General features: G+C 45.6%; 1 protein-coding gene across 2 annotated transcripts in view; it reads left to right on the top strand.

Moving 5' to 3' along the window:
* WIPI1 (WD repeat domain, phosphoinositide interacting 1) overlaps positions 1–20,417 on the top strand; it is a 44,828-nt gene that overhangs the window by 12,704 nt on the left and 11,707 nt on the right. For both annotated transcript variants that reach the window (XM_035104040.3, XM_035104041.3), the window contains exons 4-7: positions 4,411–4,507; positions 17,372–17,469; positions 19,169–19,261; positions 19,779–19,849. In XM_035104040.3, the coding sequence (XP_034959931.2) occupies positions 4,411–4,507; positions 17,372–17,469; positions 19,169–19,261; positions 19,779–19,849 (359 nt within the window). The remainder of the gene's footprint in view (positions 1–4,410; positions 4,508–17,371; positions 17,470–19,168; positions 19,262–19,778; positions 19,850–20,417) is intronic.

Raw genomic sequence — 20,417 nt, 5'->3', positions numbered from 1 at the left:
TTGTGTCTTAGTCTTGCTACATCCCTTTCAGAAGAACTATTCCTCTTGGATTGCAAGTAGCTATCCATCTCTCCCCCCCCCCCCCGCCCCCTGGCGCCAATAAAGTACTCCTTTTAACTCAGGGTCCGGGAACATTGCTGGACTCCAAGCCTCACCATCCCTTGCCATTTGCAGTCTACCATCGCTGTGGTTAAACCACTGAGCCTAGGGCTTGCTGATCAGAAGGTCGGCGGTTCGAATCCCTGTGACGGGGTGAGCTCCCGTTGCTTGGTCCCAGCTCCTGCCAACCTAGCAGTTCGAAAGCACGTCAAAATGCAAGTAGATAAATAGGAACCGCTACAGCGGGAAGGTAAACGGCGTTTCTATGTGCTGCTCTGGTTTGCCAGAAGCGGCTTTGTCATGCTGGCCACATGACCTGGAAGCTATACGCCGGCTCCCTCGGCCAATAATGCGAGATGAGCGCGCAACCCCAGAGTCGGTCACGACTGGACCTAATGGTCAGGGGTCCCTTTACCTTTACCATCTTCTGTACATTGCGGCATCATTGCATGATTTAGGAAGCAGGAACTGCCTTAGCCCAGCCTGGCTCTGGTTCTTACTTTACAAAATCTTCATAAGAGCAAAGTTTGTTTCTTTGTGCGTGTGCTGTTATTTTTCTTGATTGGACTCCTTAATGGAAAACCTTAGTTTTGAAAATGGAAGAATCATTTTCAATGGAGCTGCTGGGTTCCAGCACAGTTATTAGTTGCACATGTTGGCAAAACTATGCTTTGGTTTCCAAGTGGTGAGAGGTTTCCACTGGTGGGAAGAACTAAGCCCCTCCCCCCAAAATGTGAATATAGCAGATTCCTTTGGAGCAGAGGTTCTGCTACTAATCCTTGTTGGGTTGCATCTTGGCCACTGGTTGTCAGCAGTGTAGCTCCCGGCTTTTGACAAAGTGTCTCAGGGTTTATGAGTTTGAGGGATTGAGGCTTCTCTGTTGCCCTGGCTAGAAGTGCAGAGCGATTCAGCTTACACCCATAAGTGCTGACATTGCATTCAGTGGTGGTTGTGCTATAGAACATCAAGGAACTGCCTTGCTGTAAGGGACTGAAGGCCTACTTAAAACCAGTGTTTCAAACAGTGGCTAACCAGAAGCCTCTAGGAAGTTCGCAAGCAGGCCATAAAGATGGTGGTCTTTTGCTGTTTGTCCTGAACATCTGGTAATCTCAGGTATTCTTTGAACATGGAGGTTCCATTTATCAATCAAGCTGTTGATGGATCCAGCTTCAATGAGCTTTATCCTTTCTAAATCTAGTTTGTAAAGGTAAAGGTACCCCTGACCGTTAGGTCCAGTCGCGGATGACACTGGGGTTGCACGCTCATCTTGCTCTATAGGCCGAGGGAGCTGGTGTTTGTCCGCAGACAGCTTCCGGGTCATGTGGCCAGCATCACGAAGCCGCTTCTGACAAAACCAGAGCAGCGCATGGAAACGCCATTTACCTTCCCACAGGAGCGGTACCTATTTATCTACTTGCACTTTGACGTGCTTTTGAACTGCTAGGTGGGCAGGAGCTAGAAAAGGGAAAACTTGACAGCTATGATGTACAGTACTTCCTTCTGCCTGAATCTCCTGCCAAAGATGCTTACTCTGTAAGGGGAAAATGTCTCTACAGTCATACCTCCATTTACGACCACAATTGGTTCCGCAGAGCCGGTCGCTCCCCGAGGCACTCTTCTGCATGTGCGTGAAGCGCCGATAGAGCACTTCTGTGCATGTGCTGCACAGATCGCTTCTGCGCATCCGAGTGCCGCGGAACCTGGATGTAAACACTTCCGGGTCCGCGGTGGTCGGAAACCGAAGCGGTCGCAAACAGAGGCGGTCACAAACCGAGGTTTGAGTGTATTCACTCCCTCCATGCTACGTAGAATTTTATGAATCTTTATTATGCCTTGCTCCCTCGGTTGTCATCTCACCCACCCTGTCTGCCCTAAATTGAAAAGCCTCAAATTCATTAGCATTTCCTAACAGGGAAAGTGCTCCACTCCGTTGATTCCTATTGTCCAAAACAAACATCCTTACTTAAAAATGCATATGTATGTGCAGGTCACAGTTCTGAAGTAATGGCTGGTTTCTTGTAAATTTGAACCAGAGCCTTACTTGAACCTGTTAATTAGCATGCAGGTGTAAGAGCACCTGGGATCAGGGCCTCCTTCCACCTCAGTGGTGTTGTGTCACCAGTAGAATAGATTCTGGCCTGGGTGTCAACACAGGTTATTTGTTTTGAACTCTTTGTGCTGTACACAGCCCTCATTGGTCACTGCACACTCTGTGCTATGTACACTTGCATGTACATATTTGCTCAGCCCCCGCCCCCTTTAAAGAAAGGTACACCGCAATTGCGACAGGTGTGTGGAGGGTTCATGGCAGAGACAAAAAGAAAGGTTAAAGTGCTCATCCTGAAAAGGAAATGGATGTGAGATGAAGATTTGTTTTTAGGAGTTAACGGCAGGCTTTAAAAGACAAAACAGGTAGTTGAGGACTTTGCTTTCATAGGAAGCTGCGAAAGCTATGTAATTATAATTCTAAGTTAGAAAATTCAAAGCTGGCAGCTATCATTAAAAGACGTCACATTGGACTACAGAAGAGGAAACTTTTCAAAAAATGAAGGGGTTGGTGCAAAGGAAGCTGAAAGGGAAAGTCAAGAGTCAAATTTATCCAAAAATGCTTGGGAGTGGTTTAAAAGCACAATGCTAGAAGCTCGGCTACCATGTATGCCACAGTTCATGAAAGTCTCCACCAGGTTTTCAGCTTCCATGGTCAGTAACAGTATGCGCCTCTAAATAGTTGTGCTCAGTTTCCGTTTGCAAGTTTTCCATAGGTATCTGGTTGGTGGTCACTGTGAGAACAGAGTGCTGGTCCAGATGGGCTGGATCCTACAGGGCTCATCTTACGATTGCCAGGGAATATCTTCAACTATAGGCATGATGCAAACCCTTCTGTTTTCCTAGCATTAAGTATGAGGTGCATGGAAATGCCAGCGATTTTCTGTCTGGAAGGCATTACCGAAATGACTCATTGTGACCGCTTGGCAATGCTATGCTTGGGATTCTGTAGCTAGAAAGAGCAGAGCAAATTCTCAAAAATCAGAGAAGCCTTGGCTTCAAGTAGCAAAGGCTATTCCTCAGGTTAAAAAAAGAAAGAAATCAAGGTAAGTTTTTAATTCTAAAATCCTGGTTTCAAATAAATGATCAACACCTGTGATTAAGTTCTTATTAGAAAGATCACTCTTTCAGGGTCTGGGGCTTCGGAGCTTCTGGTCATACACTGGCATTATATCGGGTGCTCAATTTTCCCCTGGTTTTAAAATACTTGCTACCAGAGCACAGGCATAATTTTCATTGGTAAAAGCTGATTGGCCAACAACAGTCTAGACTCCATCTTTAATCTTTGTTGATGCTGGATACAGGAGCAGCTTCTCAGAGATGAGGTCTTGCTGCTGTTTCCAAGGCTGTTTCCTCAAAGAAACAAGATCTTTTTGTTTGCACTCTGGGAATATGTTATTATTGGATTCTTCCCTCCTGTTCAGTGGTTGTGTGCTGCAATCTTATGCGTGGCCCATCAGATGTAGCTGCCATTGAATTCCCAAGTAAGTGTAGGATTTCAAACTTGGTGTTGGTGGTCACTGCTGCAAGAGGTGTGGATGGGAGCATAACTTTCCAGCCAGTCAGATAATGGTTAATGCTGTGCACATTATCTTGATACCTGGAAGAATATGACAGCTAAAGCACTTTGTGTCTCTACAGAAATAAGCCCCATTGACTTACTCTCCAGTAAGTGAGCATAGGATTGCAGCCTGAATCATCACCATCGGCATTGATAAATGCTAGGTGCTGTATCCGGGTTATCTCAAGCTCATGTTTTGAAATACCAAATGCTATCTTTTAGCTTGCAGGACACACACTAAAAATGTAACGTTTAAATAAGCTCTGGTACTCTTACTGAAATTTTTCTAATTCCACCTTTTTGAGTGGTATTTATTCCAGGTAGAGGGCCATTCAGGCAGATGTAATAGAGAGTTGTACCTTAGCTTCTCGAATACGCTACTGTTTTATTGCTGGAAGATTTGAAAAAAAAGAGGTGAAATGTAATCTGTTTTAAACTGACAGATCTCCCTCTACCACTTCGCTTCTATATCTCACTATAGTGTAAACAGTAGTTTATCTTAGTGATTAAGATAATTTTTCTTGACCAAACCAAGTTCAGCATAGATCACACCTCTTTCTGTTTGATGTGAACACCTGATGCCTTTTCTCCCAAGTAGATAGTCCGAGCCGGTCTGTGAACCTTCCCAGTGCAACTGACATGTGCTGATGGAATGTTTTGAGCCCTATCTTGAGCAACAACTTGTGCTTTTTTTGTATTTGCAGAGACTAATTGTTTGCTTGGAGGAATCTATTTATATCCATAACATTAAGGACATGAAGCTTCTGAAAACGATCTTGGACACCCCTCCAAACACAACAGGTAAGGGAATAAGTCTGGCTTTCTGTGTAAGAGAAGGTTGTAAATGAATGCTCAATTGGGCTAAAAGAGCCTTGGGGACAGACACGGTGCCTGCCAGGTGATTTAGACTGCAGCTGCCTTCGGTGCTGGAGTTGTAGTCCAGACCTGGGCTGTGATTTTGTTGCAACGCCTGAAAGAGACTCTTGTTTACAGCATCTGGAGTTACTGTGCATCAGGCTGCTTGGTTGACCTTGGGAAAGGAATATCTTGACAGTGTTCGGTTCTCAGTTGGAGGCATTAGTAAGATTTGCATTGATCTAAAAACATCAGGAGAGGCAGCTGGATGGGTTTAAGCGAAAAAAAGGTTTAGTTTGGTTTAGTCCATGCAATGGTAAGAAGAGTGAAGTACCTCTGGCGGATGAGGTTAATAGGATTTTTCCTGCTCGTCTACTTGGGTGTCTTGTTTTGGAGGCACGTGACTGTTAAAAAGAAGTGGCAGAGGTTGTACATACACTGTGCCAAAAAATAAAAATAAAATCCAAATCCCCCTTCCCAATACGTTAATTTCGTGTGAAGAAAATTCAGCTACTACAAGTGGGATAAATGAAAAACAATTTGAATTGTATGTTTAGCAAGGGAGGGAGCTATGGAGAAGACTTGGGAAAACAGAGGACTGTTGGAGCAAGGGAAAAGTACCGTAACCAGCGGTAGAGAAGAAACTGCCTGATACCAGGTCAGGCTAATTGCCAAACAAGACCAGTATTGTCTACTCTGACTGGCAGACCTGTGGTCTTGGGCAGATGTCTATCCCATCATCTGATAGGTGTGGAACAAAGAGCTCTTGGGGACACTGAAACTCACTTTTCACCAGTGGAAGTCTTCCTGTTGGTTCCTCTTAATGCCACCAATTCCTTTCTAGATGCTGAGATTTCATTATGCTTGGTGTGTTTCCCCATACTCTTTCCTCACCCTCACTGGGTAACGGAGCAAGAAACTTCAAATACCCAGTTTGGGGGACATAATGCTGGTTCACACACTTGCCTAGCCATAGACTATGTGAGACTCCATACAGAAAAGTCCTCTCTCCTGAGGCAGTGTGTAATGCCTGCACAGTGCATATACAGCCATATGGCACATTCCTAATTTGTGCTGTTTCACTTCACCTTTTGTGAAGTCCTGTATGAATTGGACACTGTGTGCAGCACCACAATGCGTATTGTCTCACACCTGTGGTGGGTGGGTGGGTGATGTGTACCTGCTTTTCCAGCATGTGCACTGTATTTTCAGCTAATCTGGCTGGCTGTGTGTGTGAACCAGAGAATGGGAAGCTGAGTTTTGCAGGAGATCACAGCAGTATAACTGATGACTGTCAAAGTCACTGCTGGCCATTCTTGTATTCTGTTGCGATGGTTGTAGTCATCACCAAGCTCCTGGGCCTTCTAAGGCTTTGCAGCCCTCAAATTGCTGCCCTCAAATTGCTGCAAAGCCTTAGAGTTAGGAAATCTGCCATTTTGCTTCATCACTTTAAGCAGCAGCCTTAGCCGGAACATTTCTGGAAGGGACTGACCACAATTTGAGCTGCAGCTGACTTAGACAAAAAGCCGCAAGGGAGAGGAAATGGCAACAGTACCATCTCCTCCCCTCGACTTGCCACCGTGCCTTTTTGTTCCTGCTCATCTGCTTTGCTTTTGGCAGGAAGCAGCTCTTGGGCAAGTTTGGCACTTGATCCCAGCAGATGACAATCTGTTTGACACCTTCCATGTCACAGCACACTTAAAGAACAAAAGAAGACTCCCATGGGAACTGTTGAGGGGGCATAGAATAGAAGATGGGTTATGCCCCTGCATCAATTGCCAGCAAACTAGATTTTTTTTAGTTATCTCCCCCCCCCCCCTCCGGAATTCCATGGAGAAGAGGTGGTTCTCTTCTGCCCCCCTCAGAATGAAGTTAGCATGTAAGAAGAGCCCTTCTAGATCAAACCAAACCTTGGGATGCCTTTCCTGGTCTGTCCCTGCCAACTCTGACCCCATCAGTGTGCAGGTGAGGTTGGGATTTTGTGCCCCAGAATAGATCCATTTGCATTTGCTTCCTATGACCCCCCGTTTTCCATTTTAATGTCCATTTCCCCAGTTTGGAGGAATCCTTTTTGAGCTCTTTGCTGTTCCTGTTTTTTGTTTTTGCTCCCCTAAATGTGTCATCAGCAAAGTTGACCAACTCACTGGTCACCCCTAAACTCCACATCATTTATGAACAAGTTATAAAGCCCTGAAGTTGGTTAGGCTGTCCAAGGTCACCCAGGGGAACATCATGGCTGAGAGGGGATTTGAAATCCTACTGAAGAAACACGTGAGGAGGGAGTGTGCTTCCCCATTGGGCAGCATTAGCAGAGGAAGATCGTGTTCTGGGTAACCCAGAATGAAGATGGCATGTTTTGGGGGCCCTGCAAGGACAGCCAAACAAGGTCATTTTGTTGGGCATGTGAGATGAGCTAGATAAAGTGGTGCCTTCCCCAATGCTTCCAGCCTTGACTCAGTGGGTTTTTCCGCTATTTTAGGGTGGGATTCAGTTGCAAACTGGCAAATTCAGGTTGCATAATTAATTTTGATTTGGTGCTCTTGCACAGCAAGCCTGTGTCTCCAGACAGGATGATGGGGAATTGTGGGATAACAATTTCTTGATAGAGTGTCGTATAACTTCCCTGAAATCAAAGGGGAATGAATGTTTAGTGAATAACTGATGTATAACAATGCATACATTGTGCAAACAAATCGGGATGAATGCTCAAGTGAACAGGTCTTCAGGAAGTAACCAATGATGCAGTTCACATGTAGCCAATGAATGCCTGGTTGGTTCCTTGGGAAGTCACTCTTGGACTCCAGATTGACCTCATTGCGGCTCTTAACAGATGGCCTCTCATGGAGATTAAACCCATTGAAAGCTTTGGATGTGATTATATTTTTAAAATCCTCCGCTACAGCTCCCAAAGGCATAAACATCCACTGGCCTGGGGCTTTGAAACAAGACGGCAGTTCATTTAAGGTTTAAAATTATTGAAAGAAGTTAATTATGCTTGCCAAAGAGGCTCCAGCATGATCACGTGATTTCTCATTGCTTGCTTGCTTTTACTGAAGTCTATACCGTGTTTCTCATATTATAAGTCATGTCTTATAATTTTTTTTACTCAGGGGGTGTCTTATTATTTTTTAAAAAAATTACAGTATGGTACCTCCCCTGTCGCGGCTCGGCGCCCGGAACTGGCTGCTGCTGCGCGGCTGGGCGCGTTGTCGGCGCTTCAGCAGGGCACGCTGCTGGGTCCCGCCAGGTCGGGGCTCCACGCGGCGTGCGCTGAGGCTCTTGCCGGGTCCCGCCGCCGGGTCGGGGCTTGGCGCGGTGCATGCTGCTGGACATTTTGGAGGGGCAGCAGCAGCCGGTTCCGGGCGCTGACAGGCATCTTCCTCTTCCATGGCGCCATCCAGACCTGCTCCCACCACTACGGCTTATTTTTGGGGTATGTCTTATATTTCTTCAACTCAGGAAAATCCTGCCATGGCTTATTTTGTAGGGATGACTTAAAATATGAGAAACACGGTAGGCCTTACTCCCAAATACCTCTGTATTAGTTGCTGCTGAAAGGCTCTGCAGACAGGGAGACAGCTCTATTCCTTTTATCGCTGATAGCGTTATGACATTAAACCCATGGGCTGGCATTGTGGTGTTTTGTTTTGTTTTGTTTTTTAAAGCGTTATATAGATATGGAAGAGTGGTGAATTCAATTCACGTGGGTGGAAGAATTGAAAGAGCAAAAGCGTGGGTTCCCAGAGACGATATCATAGCTGCTTTGCTACACCCTAGTGTTCTGTTGCTGCACTAAGCCAAGCCATGGTTTGCTTTAGGATCTGTTCCAAACCTAGCCTTGTGGTTAAATTTAATAATAATGTTAATATTTATTATTTTATTACTTGGCTCTCTCTAGACAAACCACAAGCTGTAAACTGTAGGACAAACCTTGGTTCTAGTTTATGGTTCGTTTGGAGAAAGCTAAACCACAAGCTTGGGTTTTGATTACACACTAAGCATAACCGCACTTTTGCTCAGCATAGCACAGCAGCAAAATGATTGGGGCATAAATAGCAAAGTGGCTGTGGTTTCTCCAGGAGCCCACGCATTGGCTTGTTCATGCCAGTCCTTGGTTTGACTTGGTGTTTCTTGCAAACCAGACCTCTATATGAGTTTTAGAAACACAATGAGGAAATTCGTTTACAGGATCTCTAAACCTGGTTTTTTAGAGCCAAGCTGAAGGTTTTGGAGGTTCACATTTGTTGTCTTTGCCCTGGAGCAAAAAAAAAAAAAAAAAGATAAATTCTAAGTTTCCCATCTGTTCCTGTGAGTAACTTTAATGGTGGTAAGGTTGAGTGTTTGATTCTGTTCTGCTTGTGCCCTGTTGACACACTAGCAAGCCAACTCTTCTCTTGCAAAGAAGGCTCTTCCAATGGGTCTGTTTTTTGGAGTACATTCCGGTCACTTCCGGGTGACCTGCTTAATGAGCATTCAGCCTTATTTGTTTGTGGAGAGGTTAGCCAAGCTTGCGTCAAGCAAGTGTTACCCCAGTCTTATCAGCACATTTCTCATCACTTCCCTTTTCAGAAAAAGTCCGGTATTTGGGGGTGAAGTGTGTTTGTTTTTGCCAGAGCTCTAAATCAACTTACATGGTGCAGCCTGAATCTGCAGAGATGTGATTGAATTCCACCCCAAAATAGCGGCCATCCGGAAGCATCTACATGTCTTGCTGTTACGACTTCTTTAGTTTCCTCTAACTGCACACCTTATAAGAGCACCCTCTGGTGGTGTAGCTACTCTTTCTTGTTCTGTATACGGCTCCATATGACAAATAATTTGCTCTCAAGCCTCCTGCTAATGCCCTTTTTCAGTTTGCTACTCCTAGGCCAACTGGGTTTGGTCCTGAAGCCTGTATCTCCCAGGCTTTGGGGCAGATTTGCAATCAGAATCTTCTAGTATTCTGCTGTTACATTTTTGGCTGCTGCTTATAGAGGGGAGAACGTTCTGTATTTGTTCAAGTACATCCTCACCACTCACACATAGGGACAGGGACAGGGCCACTGTGACATTTATAAACATCGGCGAGGGTATGTTTGCCAATAGACCTGAAGCTGTGTTCCAGGAAGGTAAAGAATTGTGTTCTCCTTTTTTTTAGTGGAGAAATTGTGCAGTGTTGGACTAAACAGATCCCTTTGGAAAGCCCCCAGAGTAGTTTTAAGACAGTGTGTTTGTGAGGAAGGACCATGGTTCAGTGGTAGCAGCATATCTACCGTACTTTGCATGCCGGAAGTTCTGGGTTCAATCCTCAGCATCTCCAGATAGGACTGGGGGAAAGTTCCTGTCTGAAACCCCGGAAAGCTTCTGCCAGTCCGTACAGATAATACTGTGTGACATGATAGAAGGCAGTTTCCTATGTTCCTGTGTTCTATTAATCCCCCCCACTTTTGTCTACACAAAGTACAGCCCCTCCTCTGAGATCTCATGTACAGCAGGTCCTTTGTCTTAAACTGAGCTTGTTTTGCCTGGTGTAAAATCCCGTCATCCTCCATTAGTGGCTAGTGTGCAGGGATGACCCCAAAATAGGCAGAGGGAGGCAACAGAAATGGGCTCCAAAATATGGAATGTGGGAGAGAGAGAGAGAGAGAGAGAGAGAGAGAGTGTGTTAGTTTAAAAAAAGCAAAACAGAATGCTCATGTCTGCACCAAAAGGAAACTGAAAAACTATGCATATGCAGTGCAGGGACTTTGAGGTATGAGTCTTGACAGCTGAGGGCAGGCTGAAGCAGTGTTCGAAACGCCCATTGTCCTAGGTGCATTTTGCGACAGTGAATTTCATTAGTGCGAGCCGCTTCTGAGCTCCGGGCGCAGTAGTGTGCCAAGATTTTCTATTAAAACTGCAGAGTGGAAGCAAAAGGTAAAGGACCCCTGGCAGTTAAGTCCAGTCATAGACGACTCTGGGGTTGTGGTGCCCATCTTGCTTTACAGGCCGAGGGAGCCAGCGTTTGTCCGCGGACAGTTTTTCCGGGTCATGTGGCCAGCAGGAACACCGAAACCAGAGCAGTGCATGGAAACGCCGTTTACCTTCCTGCCAGAGTGGTACCTATTTATCTACTTGCACTTTGACATGCTTTCGAACTGCTAGGTTGGCAGGACCAAGCAACGGGAGCTCACCCCGTCGTGGGGATTCAAACCGCTGACCTTCTGATTGGCAAGCAGAGTGGAAGTAAAGGAGGACCTTTTCCTGCCTCCTCACTTCCAGCTACTCTCCGAAGACTGGAGAAGAGAGACCCTCTTAAGAATATTAGGGGGTGGGCAGGTAAAGGACTAGACCATGTGGAAAATGAACACAATATTTTAGCTGCAGTGCCTTCATTTTCAGCTTTGTTGTATTGTTATATAAAAAAAAGCGCGCCCAGACATTCCTGTGTTTTGGCCACAGCCTAGGTTTAAGGTGCCATTTAGCTTCTAGCTTTCATATCTCAGTTTCTAACACTGGACTGAAGGTTTAAAAAGAACAGGCTGCGTCGCATGCTGGTGCCACTCTCATTTCTTCTTTCAGGCATGAGAGAGTCCTTGGCTTTTACTGTGCTGGTGTCTCCCCTTAGCAGGTCCCCTCTGTAGTTTTAATCTTAAATCTTAGGCGCAGCACTCAGAGGATCACTGCTGTTCCTGCTACCTGCCCATTGCCAAATTGGCTTGGAGTGCCCATGGGGTGGTGGTGGACCTGCAGGGATCGTCTAAGGCAGTGGTTCCCAACAGGTGGTCCGGGGACCCCCAGGGGTCCGCGGGCTATGCCAGAGGGGTCCGCAAGATGCTATTAGAATAAAAAATATATTAAATATATTTCGTATGATAACAGATTTTTTGTTTTGGCCGCTTCCTGCATGAGCAGAGTCTAGCGCAAAACTAGAATTAGATAGAGGCAGTAGTTCTGCTGTATGCCGTTAGGTGGCGCTTTACAAACACTACTGTTTTGCAAAGAGGCAGCGCGCGCATTCTACTAACGCTCACCTCCCCAAGATGCTTTGCGCGCGTCGGCTTCATTTGTGCGCTACTGCGCAGGTACCCTGTCTTCTCCATTCCCCTCCCTCCTCTCTGGCGCGCGCTGCCTCTTTGCAAAACAGTAGTGTTTGTAAACAAAGCAAGCATTTTCTTCCATGTGTTTCATGAAAAACATAGGAATCGGCTCGACATGCGGTCGGATTTCAGAGTGAAAGTTTCAAGTTTGGAACCTAATATTTCAGAAATAATGGACTCAAAGGACAGATTTAACTTATCTCATTAAGAACTGAAAATTAAAACTAACTGTATACTGATGGAGTACTCTGTTGTAACTGTAAATATAAATATAAATATAAAATATAAGTATAAATATAAAATATAAAAAGACTTTATTTGGCTCTCACTTTTTAATTTTAGGATTAGGAATTAATGGGTGTCCTTGTCACAATAGCGGCTCGATGAGGGGTCCTCGAGAAAATTTTGTTGGGAACCCCTGCTCTAAGGGTTGCCGTGGGGTGGTAGGAATAGCTGGTGGGAGTTGCAGATCAACAACATTAGAGGGCCCCACATTTGACTATCCCTGTCCTGGATGTAGCATCATTCTGGAGCCCTGTAGGAAGTCAAGATGGCAACTGGCAGGCAGCCCATGCTCAGGCTACTAGAAAGCAATTTTTAAAAGTGGGGCAGGGCAGGTTTTCATGGTGGTCCCTGGCCTGCGTGTGGCATCAACACACGAGTAAGCTGTGTGGAAAGCTGCAGAGCATTCCTGAATTGCTTCTAGGGCTGGCTAAATCAGGGGTGTCCAAACTTTTTTCAAAGAGGGCCAGATTTGATGAAGTGAACGTGCATAAGGGCCGACCAAAGTTGTTGACCTTTAAGGATTTTACCTGAGGACATAAACTGCCACAGGGGCCAGATTAGGCCCCCAAAACGGACTTTGGACATGCCTGGGCTAAGCAGAATGAATGCTCTGCTTGTTTTCTGCTTAACCTGTCCTCCTACCGCCACGACTTGATATATACCGAGACTGAGAAGAAAGTGAGTGGAGCAAGCTTTTGAGCCCCAGGAATGGTAGGCTATTGGCTTAGCAAGTTAATGGGGTTGGGGGGTGGGGGTGGGGATAATTCTTACAATAGTCAACTGATTTTTTTAAATGAATTTAAAAAATAGTTGTAGTTGGATGGATGAATGAATGAATGAATGAAAAGGGGAGAGGAGTCAGGACTACGTCCACATATTCCCAAATACACATAAAGGAATAAGTGAAGTTGGCAGCCCTCTGCGTATAAAAGGAAACTATTAAGTCATGTGTACAAAGAAAAATGGCAAGAAAAAATGTGGGCCAAGGGTTAGCCTATTTGGGATAACAGTAGTAGGGTTGACAAGGGGGCGGATCTGGAAACTGCCCCATAACTGAGCGCTGATGGAAAATTCAGTTAGAGCAAACAAGGGGAGAGATATATATCAGCACAGTAATGCAAAACAGATAAAGAGCAGTAGAGAAGAAGAATTGCCTCTGCCTGGTGTCAAGGCTTCACCCTTGCAAAACAGCCCAGCTGTTCAGAAGGACCCCATAACCTCTGGATACTTTCTTGGTGGGGAGCGAAGTGATTGTGTGGTTGTGTGCACTGCTCTCCACTCACACAACCACTGACTGTAACCCTCAAACTTTCAAGTTAATTTAGGTTAGGGATGCACAAATACAGACTTCACATTTGGGGTTTGCTGGCCTTTCAAGTGGAGGAGATGGGCAGGGTAGGGTGGGGTGGGGGACATTGTTTCTTTAGTGTTGGGGTGCAAGCTCATGGCCTCTTTAGGGCTGCACATGGAGTTGATGCTCCCTCTCTAGAACAGAACATCTGGCTTAGCCCTGGTTCGGGAGAAGGATGCTCACGTGAACTCGTCTCTCCTGTACTTATTCTATGCCTTTGAAATATTTTGCAAGGAAAGTCTGGAGTATTTTGTTTGTGCCTCTTGTGGAAACTAGTTCTTAGGACATCCTAGGAATAATAAAGAGGGCAGCCATTCAACTTTGAGAGAGAGCTTTCTTTTTTGCAGCCTTGCGCTTAGTGCCTTCACGAAGTCAACTCTGTAGACCCGAGTTCTTTCCCAGGCCCTTCACAGCTTGTTTTCCTGCTCGGTTGTCCCAAACAAAACCTCTAGCTGGGCCTGCTGACTCACAGTGCTGCTGACTGAGTTTGTTTAGCTTTGGAATTCTCTCGATCCTCAGTCATCTCCAAAGGGCTTCAGGAAACAGGCTTCACTGAATGTTCTTTCTACAGACCACAAGCCCAGATTTCAAGATTTTTCCTGGCTCTTTCGTTGGACTTGTCTGGTTTGCATGCTACAAAAGCCAGTTTTCTTTGTGATGTGGCCCATCCAGCTCCCTTTAAATGCATGCCTTGCAAATGTGGCACTTATCTCAGATGTTCCTTGTTTGGTGTTAGAATTGTTCTTCATGATCTTAGTCATATACAGTGGTACCTCGCAAGACGAATGCCTCGCGCAACAAAAAACTCGCAAGACGAAAGGGGCTCTGACGAAACTCAAAACCAGGGTGGGTTAACCTTTGGCCCTCCAGATGTTTTCGAACCACAGCTTCCATCATTCCTGATCATTGGCCATGCAGCCTGGGGCATGATGGGAGTTGGAGTCTGAAAGGCCCCAGGTTCCCAGTACCTCTTCAAGACAGGTGGAATTTGTGATTCCCTCCTTCGCCATTTCTCTTCTGCCTTGCATTCTCTTTCTTTCTTTTTGCAGCAGAAGAGAATCAGGTGGTTGGTGGATGACCAAGGGCCAGATAAATATCACTGTTATGAGATGCTGCCAGAGCTCTTGGTCATGATGTCAGACAATAGGTGGGCCGAGCAGAGGCTTTGCTGCTCTTGGGGTCTTGCCAAGGCAGCATAGCCTCGCACCAGTGTCTGAAAAGCACACATGGCCGTATTTCCTGTCCAAGAGTTGCACACACCATCTCTTTGGGATGCCTACAGCCTTTTTAATAACTCTGAAAAGGCCATCAAAGGAGGTTCCTGGCGTTTCTTGTACGTACCTGCTTACAGATCGTCTCTTCTTGTTGCTGTGATGTGTGAACAGTGGCTGCAGCAGGCTTAATAAGGGGCTTCATGGACCCAGTGATTCTCAGTGTTTTCATTACCACTTAGAAGCCTATTTTGGCATTGAGCCGTTTTGAATTAATAGACAATATTAGACTTCACATAAAATTCATTTTTTTTTAAAAAAAGGAGTATTGTTCTTTGAAATGAAGAGCTGGTGGTAAGCCTACTCATGTCTCCTGACCTCATCTTTCCTTCGTTATTTCCAAAGTTTTTAGAGCACTTCGAAGTCTCTGTGATGGAACAAGCAGGACATAATGTCATTTGGGCCTTGCTCTTGCTGAGGTGTTAAATTGCACATGGCCTGTACCATAGACTGCAGGATGAACTGTTCAACAACAATAACAACAACAATTTATTTTATTTATAGGCCACCCATCTGACTGGGTTGCCCCAGTCACTCTGGGAGGCTCCCAGCAAAATATTTAAAAAGCAAGAAAGCATCAACCTTTAGAAACTTCCCTGAACAGGGCTGCCTTCAGATGTCTTCTAAAAGTCAAATGGTTGTTTATCTGCTCTCTATGGGGAGGAAAAGAGACTCCTAAGAATAGCCAGCCTGAAGCACTACTCCCAGACACCCTAGTTAGTTAGATCTGTCTGCTGGGAAATTATTTTCTGTGATAGATCTTTCTATCCTGTGACACACACACATAATACAGTTTGAAGTGGGACATTCATTCCAGATGTGGGCTTATTCACTTAATGAGAGGCTGGCCTTTTGTCAGTTGCCCTTTCCGAGGGGCTGCCCTTTCCGAATATCGTGACGTGGTGCCTGCCAAAGGGAGGAAGCGGGCTGTGCCACAAGAAAGAGGGCCAGTATTCCCAGGGGTCGCTTTCCTGACTTCCAGCTTGACATGTTGAGTTCACTCGAGGACTCTGGGAAGCAATGCCTGTGGGCGTTTTCTCTCATCATTGTAGAGGAAATGTTTTATGCTGCGTATGCTTCTTTCTGCCCTTCTCTGAACCCATGGTTTCCCAAAAGTGGAATCCCTGGCACCACCATGGTGTGTGTGTGTGTGTGTGTGTGTGTGTCTGTCTGTCTGTCTGTCTGTCTGTCTGTCTGTCTGTCTGTCTGTCTGTCTCTGTGTCTGGTTTGAGATCCCTGCCCATTCCTTACAGGCATTTAGGACTGCAACTCTGTGCTGTTGGCTTTCCTCTACCAGCATAAAGTGACGTGGGTGAAAGAAAATCAGGGTCGCCAATGCATATGCATGTGCCTGCAGAGGATGCATTTCATGGTACCCCCAAAGTCACCTCCCCCCACTGAAAGAAGCATTCTATTGCTGAATAGGGGTGTAGGGGTGTGTGTGTGTGAGTGAGTGAGTGAGAGAGAGAGAGAGAGAGAGGGCCGCAACAGTTTATCAACCCATTTATGAAGGCACATTTGTCAGCCACTGAAGTATAATGTCTCCAGCTGGCCATTAGTGGTCAATTTGTCTCCCCCTCTGGTTTTTCAGGGAGGGACCTCCCCCCCCCCGGGGGGGGGACTTTTGAAAAGGGACTTGCATTGTATCATCCCTAATCTGAACCTGCTTTGGGCAGAAGGGAGCCAGTTTGTTTATTTGCAACCTTTTCCAAACAAAAAACAATGACTTGGCAGATTTAAAAAATGCAGCGACGACGCAATGATGATAGGAAACACATTTTCTATTCTTCTTTACAAGAAATTGGCATCCCCTTGGAAAGGCTTGCTGGGGGGTGGCCAGGGCTGTATAGAGAAGTGTCTGCCTGTCATCTCTGATGATGGGGGAGGTTCAGCATCACTAGCCCCCATTCAGAAATCTGTGGAGGCAGGGGCAATAATGGCAAGGCTGTTCTCACTGTGCGTTAGTGGCAAGTTCTCCATGTCATTCCAGGTGCATGCAAGATGCTTAGAAACGGCTGCCTTAGGGATCTTGGTTATCTGTTTCCACCTGCAGGAGTCAAAGGAAAACCACTTGTGTCTTCCCTGCACAGCAACAAACGCTCTCCCTGTCCTCCACATCCAAAGGAACTCATTGTTTTCCCATTTTGCGCACCACACCATGAAAATCGCCCTTGCCAGCAGCTTTCCGAAGGATTCCAGGGCTATCTCTCTGGTGATCTCCAAAACAGAAAGGCTATGTCATTTTTAAAGGCATAATATGAAGCAAGGGACTGGTTTGTGTAAAAAAAAAGGGGGGGCGGGAAGCAATTGAGAATGGGGTATTTTATTGACAAAAGTAGTCTTGCATTGTGCATGGAGCTGTTCCCTTGCTTGCCTGTGGGTGTCGCCAGAGTCGGAGAGATTTCCTGTTGTGGGTAAGGAGTCACCTCAGCCTGCATCTAGAACATGGGTAGGCAAACTAAGGCCTTGGGGCCGGATCCGGCCCAATTGCCTTCTCAATACAGCCTGTGGACGTTCCCGGAATTGGCATGTTTTTACATGAGTAGAATGTGTGCTTTTATTTAAAATGCGTCTCTGGGTTATTTGTGGGGCATAGGAATTCGTTCATTTTTATTCATTTTTCAAACTATAGTCCGGCCCCCCACAAGGTCTGAGAGACAGTGGACCGGCTCCCTGCTGAAAAAGTTTGCTGACCCCTGATCTAGAAGTGCTAGCAATGGGACCAGTTGCATTTTTCCCAGCAGGGAAGCTCTCTTCTGCCGCTGCCCTTAAACACCCTGCCCATACATACCGTGAGCTCAGCTTCTCTGCCTAATGATGCCATTTGTTTTCCCCCCACCTCCAGGTTTATGTGCACTTTCTATCAACCATTCCAATTCCTACGTGGCATACCCCGGCAGCACGACCGTCGGCGAGATTGTGCTGTACGACGGAAACAATTTGGTACGTAGAAAGGAATCTCGCAATCTGAGCTCCGAGGCCCATGTTCTCTGAAAGTATTTGTTTCACTTCAACAGGCCCTACATATTCTTTTGAATCAGGCTCCTGGAGCATGGGAAACCTGCCTAATACCAAATCAAGCCCAAGGGTTTGTGTAGCTTAGGCTTGTCTGCAATAGCTGGCAGTGTCTTCCCTTTTTTGCCATTTTATTTCTTCTCAGTTTAAATTAACATCAAATTAATTCAGATTTAAAAGTTGACTTCCCGTCCCACCCTTATTTGCTGCTCAATGTTACAAGTATTTCCAAATTGCATTTTAAAAAACCGTATGTTTTTATGTTGAAATTTGTTTATAATTTTCATGTTACAAATTTTTCGAATTCACTAAAAAAAATCATCGACTCCCCCCCCCCTTTTCATGGTTTGTTCTACCGGTAGTTATCCTCTGCTGCTGCATATTGCAATTACTCTGTATTATTTCTTTCCCATTTTCTCTCAACTTAATTTATACTGCTAGATTTACTCTAATCCTGCTAACATTTTGTTTACAGTGATTCTACAATTTCCAATCTTCCTTAAATTCTCTTTCTTCCTGATCTCTTCTTCTGCTGTTTAGGCTTGCCGTTTCTACATATTCCATCAACTTTGTATGCCATTCCTCCTTCGTTGGTATCCTTCCCTCCCTTCATTTAAAAAAATCAAACATATTGTAGCATTCCCCCCCCCCCCCGTCTTCATTTCCCCTTGGCTGCTCTTTTTCACTTCCTGCTAGACTTTTACTTAACTACAGCATATTCCCATATATCAAAAAGAGTTACTCTTCACTTTGTCAGCCCTCATAAATCCTTAGTTATCAATCAATAATTGCCCAGTGTTTTTCATGCACAAACGTCTGACTGGTTCCAAGGCAGTGCCTTCCTAGTGTTTCAGGCCGGCTTTTCTTGGCGATTCTGGTGGTCAAACAATGCCCATGGTTGAACCTGCGACCTTCTGCATGCAGGGTAGATGTTCTGGTACTGAGCTCACCTGAGAGCTGTATGTATGTGCATAATTGAAGTAAAAATAAAACAAGGGAGACTGATGTCTCGGAGGGCGCTGCTAGACTGATGCTATTCTCAGGTGGGGTTGAGTCTCATCCCAGCAAATCCGGGTCACACAGTGGGAAGTCTTGCTCAACGAACCCACTTCCACCAAAGTCTGGACTTTTTGCAGTAAGGAAAGTGATGGGGAGATAAGCGTGACACTTGCTTTGATGTAACGTCACCTGACCTCCTTGCAAACACATAAGGATGAATGCTCAATAAGCAGCTTGTCAGGGAGCACCCTGATTCTCTGTGCCTTGACTATTCAACTGCTATCATTCTGCGCCCTTAGTCAATGAAGCCTTAATTTTGCCATAGCTAAGGAAGGAGCGTGGAGCTGATGCTCATTGGGTAACCTTCCGTCAATCACCGGCTCTTAGGCTAGCCTGCTTCACAGGGCTGTTGTAGGGATGAGTTGAGGAGGGAGAGAACCATATATGCAACATTGAGCTCCTTGGGAGGGAAGGTGGGCGTATAAATGCAATAAATTATGCAATTAATGCAATTAATAAAATACTTTTGTTTACAACACTACTAATCTGTCTACACATTTTGAAGAAAAACTTGAAATCTTACCCTTCTTTTGGCTCACACTTAAACTGTTTACCCTCCCATTAACAGAGAGACGTCTGTTCAATTTCTGCCCACGATGGGCCCCTCGCTGCCCTGGCCTTCAACTCCACAGGGTCAAAACTAGCAAGTGCTTCTGAAAAGGTAAGCGAGCAAAATGTCTATCGCTGGAGAGAATTACAATTGGTGCTTGTGTTTTCCCCAAGGAGCAAGGTTTACAAAAACGAGTGTTGTGTTCACCTTTTGAATCCTTTGGCAAATTACCAGTAGTTACTTGCCCTAGGCAAATGTTTCTGGCATTTCACTTAGGTTATCCCCCCCCCCATTTTAAGCTTATGCCCTCTTGCCTTGTCCTCAGCACAGAGAAATGTATTCAAAAGTTTGCATGTTTTCTATGTCCGTTTTGAGGAGGAGCCATTGGAGTAAAAACATTAATTTAAAGAGACAGCTGGCAAAGGAGTAACCATCTAGCTACAGTTCTCCTAATACTGTTTGTGAGTGCTAGGGAAATACTTAATTCTTTTGTGTGTGTGTGTGTACGTGTGTGTGTATACACGTACCGAATGCCCATGCCGGAATAATTGTATCTCTTCTGTGAAGGCAGCTGGTCCTTGCAACCTGATGGCTATGTGACTTTCATGCCTTACCTATTTTCCTTTAGGGAACCGTCATTCGGGTGTTTTCCATCCCCGAGGGGCAAAAGGTCTATGAATTCAGAAGAGGAATGAAGAGGTCAGTGCTACACTCTAGCCAGTGGCTCTTTTCTTCTTCTTTTTTGACCCCGTATGAAATGCATGTCCTGCTCCCTAGGAGGGTCCTTACCTAGGAAATGTTTCAGGAACACTGCATTCCTTCTGGATAGATCTCTCCAAAGCACATGGGGGGGGGCCTGCTACCTTTCCTTGCTTTCACGGCCATTGAACGCAACACATTTGAGAAACGGTATGATTGGTGCGGGAGTTTCTGGTACCACGCCTGGCTGCTCCAGTACCATTGAGGTTTTCACTGGTACACAGCGAGTGCTTTCATTGGGCGTGACTGTGGGAAAATCGCTGCTTAGGGACACAAGTGTAGGAGAGGTATAAGTACTTTAGGGATCTTTTTCCCCACTGTGCTTTTTAAACCATTCTTACAAGGTGTGCCGATTGTCAGAGGCTATTTGAAAACCTAGTACGGGATCCAGAATAATATGCAGTATTATCCCCATGTAGCAGGTTTGCAGGGGCTGAGGCATCGTGGCTTGAAGGAAATGAATGAATGGCTGAGCTCAGATTTTGAAAGGAGGGCTACAGCCCATTCC

This window comes from Zootoca vivipara, chromosome 2 (genome assembly GCF_965207765.1).
Source record: "Zootoca vivipara chromosome 2, rZooViv2.hap1.1, whole genome shotgun sequence".
NCBI classification, from domain to species: Eukaryota; Metazoa; Chordata; class Lepidosauria; order Squamata; family Lacertidae; genus Zootoca; species Zootoca vivipara.
Note: the sequence above shows the minus strand (reverse complement) of the source record. Positions and strands in the feature narration are given on the sequence as shown.